Below are 9,711 nucleotides of genomic sequence, written 5' to 3' on the forward strand. Positions count from 1 at the left end.
TGTCCTAGATAAAGTAGGGAGAGGTTTAAACCCCTGCTAGGTATTGCGTTTCCATTTATCTACCATTGAAAAAATTACCTTTACTTCTTGGTGGAACAGGATGTTAGAGAAAATCTCCAACAATGAGGGAAATGTATTTATTGATAAATAATCTAACATTCATGCAATCATTCCCTGGAATGAGAATAAATTACTGCCATGAAAACACATGGAGCTGAAAGATTATTCACTGAAGAATGTTTCAGTAAATGTCAGATTTGTTTCTTTATACATAGACTCCTTTTCTAAACCTTTTTATTATGGGGAATCCCTGAAATAACTTCCATGACGTCTTGGGAACCGCTCCTATAATTTATTTATCCACAGCTCACAGTACATTTGTGTTGTGGTCAGAGGATGTAATCTTTTGTCATCTTTCCAAATTGCCTAAAAGATCATTGGTGTCACTTAAACTGACATGAGAGGCACAAAATGCTCATTGTTCAAGAAAACCTCTGGAGGAACCCTGGTTGGGAATCACTTCCTTGGACAGTTGTTCCTGGAGCAGGTGGCTCTATTGGTAGATTTCCCTTCACCTCTTACATTGGTGACGATTCTTATATATAACATGCACAAAAGGATTCCCTTTCTTGAAAAGCAGCCTCCTAGCTTCTGTTATACAAAGGTGCATTAGTGTGCAATGCATGAAATGGGCCCTTTAGGTGGAGGGCAGTGAACAATAAGCAAGTATAAGCTCAATTCACTAAGCTATGATGAATGTGCTATTCTCTAAGATGGTCCTAAAATGTTTTCATGTTTTAAAAGTCCAGAACATTTTGAGCTCTTCCAACATGCTGAAAAACATTTGTCAACTGAGAGTATATTTCTTAAGAAAAGCATAGATTATAGAAAAATGAGGGATGAAGTTGTACTTTATTGAAGTGTCATTTTTCTTTTATTGGGTTCCCCTACTGACAGTTTGCACTTGATTTGGAACCCCCAAATGAATTACGTAACAGAGTCATCTCAAATGTCATCTGTAAAAAGTGACAAGACTTAGTACACGCATTAGACTTTTTTCGTTAGAAAGGATCTTTCACAATCCTTTCCAATGACAAAAGACTGGAAAATGAATGAATGTTTGCAGTACAAACATCGCCATTCTGCGAGGAGGGAGAACAAGCAAGCGGCACCCCACTGTGCACTCTCCCCTTCACTTGCATTACGATCGCTTATTGATCCTGGATCAGGCAGAATGGATCCATGAACAACGTCGGATGAGCACTGTACACACCTAAGATTTTCATTTGATACTAGATCTGAAGCGATAATCAGATGAGAATCATCTGAAGTGTGTACGTAGCCCTACATTAAAACCCAGCAAATTGTCCAATCTTTTGGTGCATGTATTGAAAATTCTGTCCACGTTTGACAATTTTTGAAATGGACTTACTACTAAGGACTGGTAGTAATCGGGGTTATTGCCATGGAAATTAAAGGAGTGAGAATGACAAAGCTAATACTTTGCATACTGATTTTCCAAGACATTCACCCTATGATGAGTAATGAATAAAGTATTTTTATGTTCAGGGTATCTTTGGTTTATACAGCAGTGATTAGTGATTTGTCCATGTGTGAAGCATTGACAAGGCTGACCTTGCTGCATGGTGGATGGTAGATTAGCCATTTGTTCACAATCTGAATTTAGTTTATACATACGCCAATGTGTTTATGATGCCCCAGGCATATGTTAATTAGTCTTTGCAGCGTGTTGGTGGGCATTGATTTGATTTTTGTGGTTTTATTATTTTTAGTGAAGAACATCTTTCCAAAGGAGAAATAATACAAAGTTTTCCTATGTTACAAAAATTCTTTGCAAGATGCTTGTACATAGATTCTGTTAAATTAACGATAAAAATAATGGTGAGCTTTTCTTAATAGTATTGGGACATGTATAGATAACGGTTATGAGGGGGGTATAAGCTGTGCTTAACAAATTTTTACAACATGGACCACATTCATATTCAGGTGGAAAGACATAAGTCCATCAAGTTTAACCTAGTAATAAACATTCTACAAAACATCATATGCCAGATAAAACCATATATACATATTTAATCCAGAGGAAGGCAAAAAAAATCCCTATAAAGCCTGGTTCACATTACTCCAACGTGAAAATGATCCTTTCTGATCCTGTGAGGTAATTGGATGTTCTTTTTAAATATAAAGGCACGAGAAAAGGTACTCACTTCTCCCTGTTTCTCAGATTGTCATGCCAAACCTCACTCACATGAATGTGAGTTAAAACACTATCATGGTAGAAATGAGAAAAGAAAGTTTGTTTTTTTTTAACTGACAATTTAACTTGTATTAGTTGTTTTAGGTTTTTATTAAAGTAGAACCAGTGAACATCATGTACAGCGCTGCAGGATATGTTGGCAATATATAAATCCTGTTTAATAATATTAAAAATAATAATAATAACAAAAGGAAGAAAATAAATAAAAAGACTATGGGAATTGGTGAGTTGATAATGTATTTGGTGAGTTAAAAAACCCAACTTTCTTCTCTCATTTGCACTATTATTGCATCATTCCTTTTAAACTTTTTTACCCAGTTATAGTTCGTGCTTCTGGAAGCTCATCTAGCTTTTTCTTCAAGCAACCTAATTCATGCAAGGAACTGTGTCTGCAGAATGGGGAGGGAAAGCATCCGTCCCCCTTGGCTGCCTTGTTCTGTGACAGGAACAAAATGACAGGGGATAGGACACAGATCCTTCCTGTCACAGCAAGGACTACAAGATACCAACAAGTACCACAGCACTGCTCCACAGCCTTGTGGTTGGGGATCCCTGGTACTATGATTTATATTATATATTTATATAGTGCCAACTTATTACAATGTACTTTACATATGTGTGTTTAATACAGCCTAAGGGCGATTTTAGGGGGAAAACAATTTAACGAACTACACGTTTTTTGAATGTGTGAGGAAACCGGAGAAAATCCACGAAAACACAGGGAGAACCTGCAAACTCCATGCAGATAATGTCCCGGACAAGATACGAACCTGGGACCTAGCGCTCCAAAGGGAAGAGTGCTAGACACTGAGCCACCATGCAGGATGACATATGAGATGTTTGGCTGAGGGATTATTTTTCTAGATATTAAGTAATGTTGCTACTGTATAGCAAATTAGAGAGAAAATATGAGTGCAGGGATGGGATAGGAGTGTGGTCGGGTAAGTTAGGGTGGAGCTCCGCGAGGTATAATTCGGAATTCTTCTAATCTGGGGGACCAAATTTGTTGTTGCTGTTTAGCAGGCTGCATATCTTTCAGTTAGCTATTATCCCTCACTCTTTTGGTTTCACAACCTCAAAATTATTTGCCCTACTTCTCCATTCTTGTGCAGTCGGTATTTTGGTCAAAATATATAGATTAGTATTCAGCTGTGTTTGGTCGTGTCTTTACATTTAAGTAACAGTTGCTGAAGATTTGGTCAGGTTAATGTAAGTAATGAGATAAAGTTGTAAACCCAAATCCAGAATCTCCTACCTTTAGAATGGGTCTCCCAAGTATAAAGCTCTATGACCTGACTTTTTCATACAGCATTTAATCAAAACAGCTGGCTTTACCCATTCTCACAGTATGTGACTGGATAGTGAAGGAATAGCAATAGGCAAAGTCCTCCTTCTGCTCTCTTCTTCTCAATGCATGTTTTTTGTCAGCGCATGTGCACACAGATCACCTATTTGGCCCTGTGTTCTGGTAGATTGGCTTCCCCTCAAAATTGAACTTAGATTGTGTTAATGACATATGACTATAGTAGGTACATTAGATTGTGAGCCCCTCTAAGGGATAGTTGGTGATATGACTATGGACTTTGTACTGTGCTGCATGATAGGTTGGTGCTAAATTAATACTTTATAATAATGCCCAAGACTTAACTCAAAGTGTGCCCGTTAAAGAATGTCATATCTAAGTTTTTATAAAAATACAAGTCGTAAGCCTCAAGTCTCGTTTGAGTCTCCCACTCTCCCCCTCCCAGACACTGCAGCTCACGGTGGGAGGGTTATAGTAGCACAGTTAAAGATGTCAATCCATAAAGCAGTTAGCAGGACTAGGTGTGGCCAGGTTCTGATTGACAAGAACTATCCTGGCGAATCAGAAGTGGTGATGCATATAGCCACGCCCCCTGAAACTTTCTATCAATCCCACTGCAGTGCAAACCGACACAGCCTACAGAGGAGTGGCAACGCTACTCAATACGGGAAAAGCTCAATATCATTGCCACCCCATTGCAGAAGGCTGCATTAGGTAGAGTTTTCCTGGAAGGCTCAGCAGGTATTTTGGGGCTTTGCAGAATAAAGTAAATGCACATAGACTTGTATTTCAGTGCTGCAGCACATTTTTTTATACGGTAGGCCATAGTGCTGCTGTTAGAGAAATAGCCCAAGGCGACTGGTTTGTGTAATATTTCACCGATTGTTCCCGGTTCTCCTATTTAAATTCCCTTAGTGGAAATGATTGTCAATCTTGATTTATCCTAACTTACCCAACAGCCAGGATTCAAGACAGAAACAAAAGATGTCCCAGATGAAAATCTGAAATTACAGCACAATGTGCAGCTCGGAGCGTTTCGAAATTTCCTTATTAAACGTGACACACAGGACAATGTAAGCAAAGTTCCACTGCAGAGGGATATATATTGCACAAACAAATAATAAACCTGTGCAGAAAAATTAATAGACACACTTAATATAATAATATAATATATTTAAGTTATTGCACATAAGTGGGTCAGCACTACTGAATTTCAGGGCAATGAACGGATCTAAAAATGTCAACTCATTTGTGCACAATGCTTGAGAAAACCTCAGATCTGAACAAGCCCAAATAGTTAGAAATACAGAGCACTGAAATTTTCTATATTTTTGTGTTTTGCAATGTAAATACAGGTAGTCCTCGAGTTAAGGAGAGTTAAGGACATCCGACATATGGACAACTCCCTGCTCGCTTGTGTGCAGAACAGAGGCTTGTTGGGGGAGGGGGGTGGTTTCTAACTGTATAGTAGCATATATAATATTTTTATAATATAATTGTATATATATATTATATAAGGATTTTTTTGTATTAGACTCAATACAGCTATTTTGTATTGAATCCAATACAAAATTATATAAATTTCCCGCCCATCCTCCCGCCCGCACCGACGCATGCACCAACGTCACCGGAAAACCCCAGAGATCGTCTCTGCACACGCCGGGAGAAGATTGAAGAGAGAAGACGTGTCCGGAGGAGCTACGGAGACCAGCAGAACGCAGGGGGGATGACAACCGAATAAGGTAAGTGGGGTTTTTTATGTTTTAAGCGACCCCAAGAGTCACACTCAGGATTACCGCTAGGGGGGTTAATTTTCCTAATACATAGTAGTCTCAAAGTGGAGGGGGATGACCAATTTTCAAGTCTAGACACAAAGGTCCTGATTTATTAACCTCCCTAGCGGTTCATTTCTTTCCGGTTTTATATGTCTAAATGGGCTACATTGTTTTTCATGAAAATGTATGAGTATAATAAAGTTTGAAACACAAAATTATTTAAAAACAATAAATTGAATAAATTAAAAAATCTATATATTTAAAAAAAATGTAATTTAAAAAAAAAATACACATTATACTCATACTTTTATATATACTGTAAAATAAATGTTCTTGAAAACAATGTACTGCGTTTACACATAAAAATCCAATGTATTGCATTCAATACAATTATTTTGTATTGAATGCAATACAAAAAGATTTTGAATTTCCCGCCCCGCCCGGCCGGCAACGTAAACACGACATCACCGGGAACTCCCCTGGTGACTCATCGAATGCAGAAGAAGAAAGAAGACGGAGATTGCGGCGCTGGATGGCGCGGGACCCTGGCGGATCAGGTAAGCGCTCTATTTACTAACCTTCCCTAGTTGTTCCAATCCGAGTGTGACTCGGCGTTACCACTTGTAGCAACTTTTTTCTACCCCGAGTGTGACTCGGGGTTACCGCTAGGGAGGTTAAAGCTCTCCAAGACTGGAATGAATACACTTTTGTCAGTGAAACTGTGTGATCCAGCAAACCTGGAATGGATCTGGTCTAGGATTGGGAACATTTGTTAACAAATACCAAAAGACTTTAAGAAATCCATTCCATGTTTTCTGGATCACCACGTTCACTGAAAATGTATCCTCTCCAGCCTTGAAGAGCTTTAATAAATCAGGGCCAAACTCTCCATTGGATTAGATGATGATCTTTCATTGGCCATTCTAGGATTCACACTGGATTCACACCTGCCCTATCCAATGCATCTTTTTCAGCGCAGTAGAAAAGAATAGACTGCTTACTGATAATACGAATAGAATATATATATTTATATATGATGATATATTTAAAGCGTATATGTCAAGCCCCAGTGATGTATTTATTTTTCAAACACTTTGATTGCCAGTTGTGATGTATAGCCACCTAACAAAGCAGCAAATATGGACACAATGAAAGTAATTGGGCAAAATTCAGCAACCAGTTATTCAAGTGAATACAGCTTCTAATTTCAGAGAGATACAATTCAAGCATTTGCTTGTTTTGAAATACTGATTGCCAGGAGAAAAATAACTATTCTTGCTTTTATAAATATAATATTCTAAAAGTGGCAATCACGATTTCAGAAGTGAGAAAAGGCGGCTTTATTTAAAACATGAGTTGAAGTTGCTGTGACCCTGCAGATCTTATAGGTAACAACATCTTTGCACCAGCTCCATGTATCTGTGACCAGTGCATGGAGTTTACTCTTCCTGCTGCATTGTTGGCTTATTTATAATACCATTGCAGTGTTCTCCCCAGACCCTTTAAGCTGGGTGCACCACCCGGCACTTTTCAGTAACTACCCGGCTGTTTTTGGGTGTTTACGGAAAAGTTGGGTCACAATACAGGGGCTGCCACCTGCCTACGAGTTTCTACCCACCCAGTAAATAAAATTCTGGGGAGAATACTGTATTAATAAGAGTATTCAGCTTTAAGAGTGAGACCATCTTAGCAAGCATTTGTCCTCTTAATGTAAACAGAAACTTATTTAGCACATTTTGTTATGAATAAATGCAGACTATGACCTTTAGTTAGACTTTGTACCAGTAGGCAATTGCCATGGTTTATTTCTTAATTTTTTTAGTGCTACTGATCTCCCTCGGCCTCTTTCAGACATTATTATAATTATACAGTATTTGTATAGCGATGACATATACAGAGTGCTGTACAAAGTCCATAGTCATGCCACTAGCTATCCTTCAAAGGGGCTCACAATACAATGTCCCTACCATAGTCATATGCCATTACCACAGTCTAAGCTTATGGGCAGCATGATGGCTCTGAGGTAAGTGCTCTTGCCTTTGCAGCTCTAGGTTCTGAGTTCAAATCTCTGCTAGGATGCTATCTGCATGGAGTTTGCAGTTTTTACCTGTGTCTGTGTGGGTTTCCTCCACATGCTCCAGTTTTCCTCCCACACCCAAAAAAAAACTACACTTAATTGACTACCCACCAAAATCAACCTTTATTAAATACATATTTGGAACTCAGACAATTAACCTAACTGCATGTTTCTGGAATGTGTGAGGGAAGTGGAGTATGCAGACAAAACCACACAAACATGGGGAGAACCTGCAAACTCCATGCAGATAGAGTCCTGGACAGGATCTGAACCTGGAACCTAGCGCTGCAAAGGCCAGAGTGCTAAACTCCCAGCCACCATGCTGCCTATTCCCTGTCTGCCATCTATTACACATCATTGCTGTAAAATTATTTTTTAGTAAATTTTTAACCCCTACCAACCCCTACACTTGTAGTTCTACCAGGTATATGTAACTGGGTGGCATATTTGGGAGACACTTGTCATCCTGTAGCAGGAAATGCCTGAACAAGGACCCTAATTGCAGGATCTCCATTTTTAATGAAGGCTATGGATTAATTAATGGGAAATAATTTAAAGCCCATTCTGAAATTACATCAACATGCTACAGCTTACTGGGTTTAGATCAGGGGACTTAACTTTTTAATGACTCCAGACCCCCAATAAATTGTCCGATATGGTCCCATGCCCCCTTTACTTGTCTGCCAAAATAATCATCACCATTCCTTATATTAATTGCCAGTATGACTTCTGAATTTGTCAACAGCTTGAATTTACTGTCCTTAGGATAAGGATATCTAGGAAGAGAACATGAAATAAAATTATAAGCATCGAATGTTCTCGAAGGTTCTATAGCGTTCCATTTACGTACTACCCAAGTATATATTTATACAATTAAATAAATACCAGTACCCGGAGATCAAGTCCCATACCCCCAGCAATTGGTTCCCATACCCCCAAGGGGTATAGATACCCCCGGTTAAAATCCAGGATATCATTCAGTACTGGGATCCACTATAATCCCCAGCTTTTAGAACGGTAAAGTCCCCCCTCTCAGCATCATTCAGCAAAATATATAATATACAGAACAATCACTAATTCTCATCTGATCGTTATTTTGTATTTATTCCCATCTAATTCTACTGATAGATCTTTCCAGGCTCACCCAGATTTCTCTGCATTGCAGCCAGCATTGCCTTCAGCATTTACAAACTTCAGTGTAATATTGTAAGAAGCCCCCCATGTCTTCCCATACCACCAGTAATGTAAATAACAGGATTTCTGCTGTCTACTGTATAATTTCTGAGCAGCAGAGATTCCCCTGCAGTGTGTTTCTTATATCCCCCCTCTCTATGCTGTTTGAAAACACAGCCTACTTACAATGCAGAGGTAATAGGAAAGAGGCAGTGAGGAGGAATCCTTGCAGCAGAGTGCAGGCATTGCAGATGACAGATTGTGTACATGTTATGCCATTGACAGCTCATTCCATAGTGGCTTGCTGCTTAAGTTTCCCTGTGTGTTGACCCCTCTAGCTTGGTGCCTTCCCTTTCTTTCTCTCCCTCTCTTTCTGCATAGTAACTCCCACAATCCTTCCCCTCCTCACATGTGTCACAGGGCTGTTACTGGGATTTTGCCAAAGCTTTGCATGCAGATCTGTAACAGAACAACCTCTTTATTGTGATGTAGAAATAAAAGCACGGCAAGCCCCCAATTTCATTCAAACACGTCGGCTCTTGGTACCGGAGGAACAATGCCTCTTGGAAGACAAGTCATGAATATTTTATTGATTCATATTGATTTTTTTTTCCTTTACATTCGCTCTACCTAGTTGTAGATCATGTTGAGGATTTTGTCATTTCCAAAAATCTCTTCTTGCTGAATTTTAATGTATTTATTTGTTTTTTCTGGATCCACAGATGCAGTTTATGTTACTCTTCAGTCGTCAGGGGAAGCTGCGGCTCCAGAAGTGGTATGTGCCACTGTCTGACAAGGAGAAGAAGAAGATTACCAGGGAGTTGGTGCAGACTGTCTTAGCCAGAAAACCGAAAATGTGCAGCTTCCTGGAATGGAGGGATCTGAAGATTGTCTACAAAAGGTTGATCCTTTTTTTTGCTCTTCCCCTCCCTGTAATTAACCCCTTGGATCTGTGCACACTGATACAACAGCTGGGCCTGTGATACAATTTAATTAGTTGGCACAGTCCAAGATGTCCCTTTCCTAATATGTGGAAGCTTGATACAGTTACCTTTTTATATGTTGATATAAATTGATACATAGAGGATGTGACTGATTTGTTACA

At 39.1% G+C, this 9,711-nt stretch overlaps 1 protein-coding gene across 4 annotated transcripts in view; it reads left to right on the top strand.

The window, feature by feature from the left end:
• Positions 1-2,745: 2,745 nt before the first annotated feature.
• AP1S2 (adaptor related protein complex 1 subunit sigma 2) overlaps positions 2,746-9,711 on the top strand; it is a 57,718-nt gene continuing 50,752 nt past the window's right edge. Inside the window, exons 1-2 of one of the 4 annotated variants that reach the window (XM_072431260.1) lie at positions 2,746-2,833; positions 9,329-9,507. In XM_072431260.1, the coding sequence (XP_072287361.1) occupies positions 9,329-9,507 (179 nt within the window). In that variant the 5' untranslated portion in view covers positions 2,746-2,833. Of the gene's footprint in view, positions 2,834-9,022; positions 9,181-9,328; positions 9,508-9,711 lie in introns of those variants that run through there. The other 3 variants (XR_011923522.1, XR_011923524.1, XM_072431242.1) reach the window with 3 other exon arrangements.

The sequence above is a fragment of the Pyxicephalus adspersus genome, chromosome 1, assembly GCF_032062135.1.
Source record: "Pyxicephalus adspersus chromosome 1, UCB_Pads_2.0, whole genome shotgun sequence".
NCBI lineage: Eukaryota > Metazoa > Chordata > Amphibia > Anura > Pyxicephalidae > Pyxicephalus > Pyxicephalus adspersus.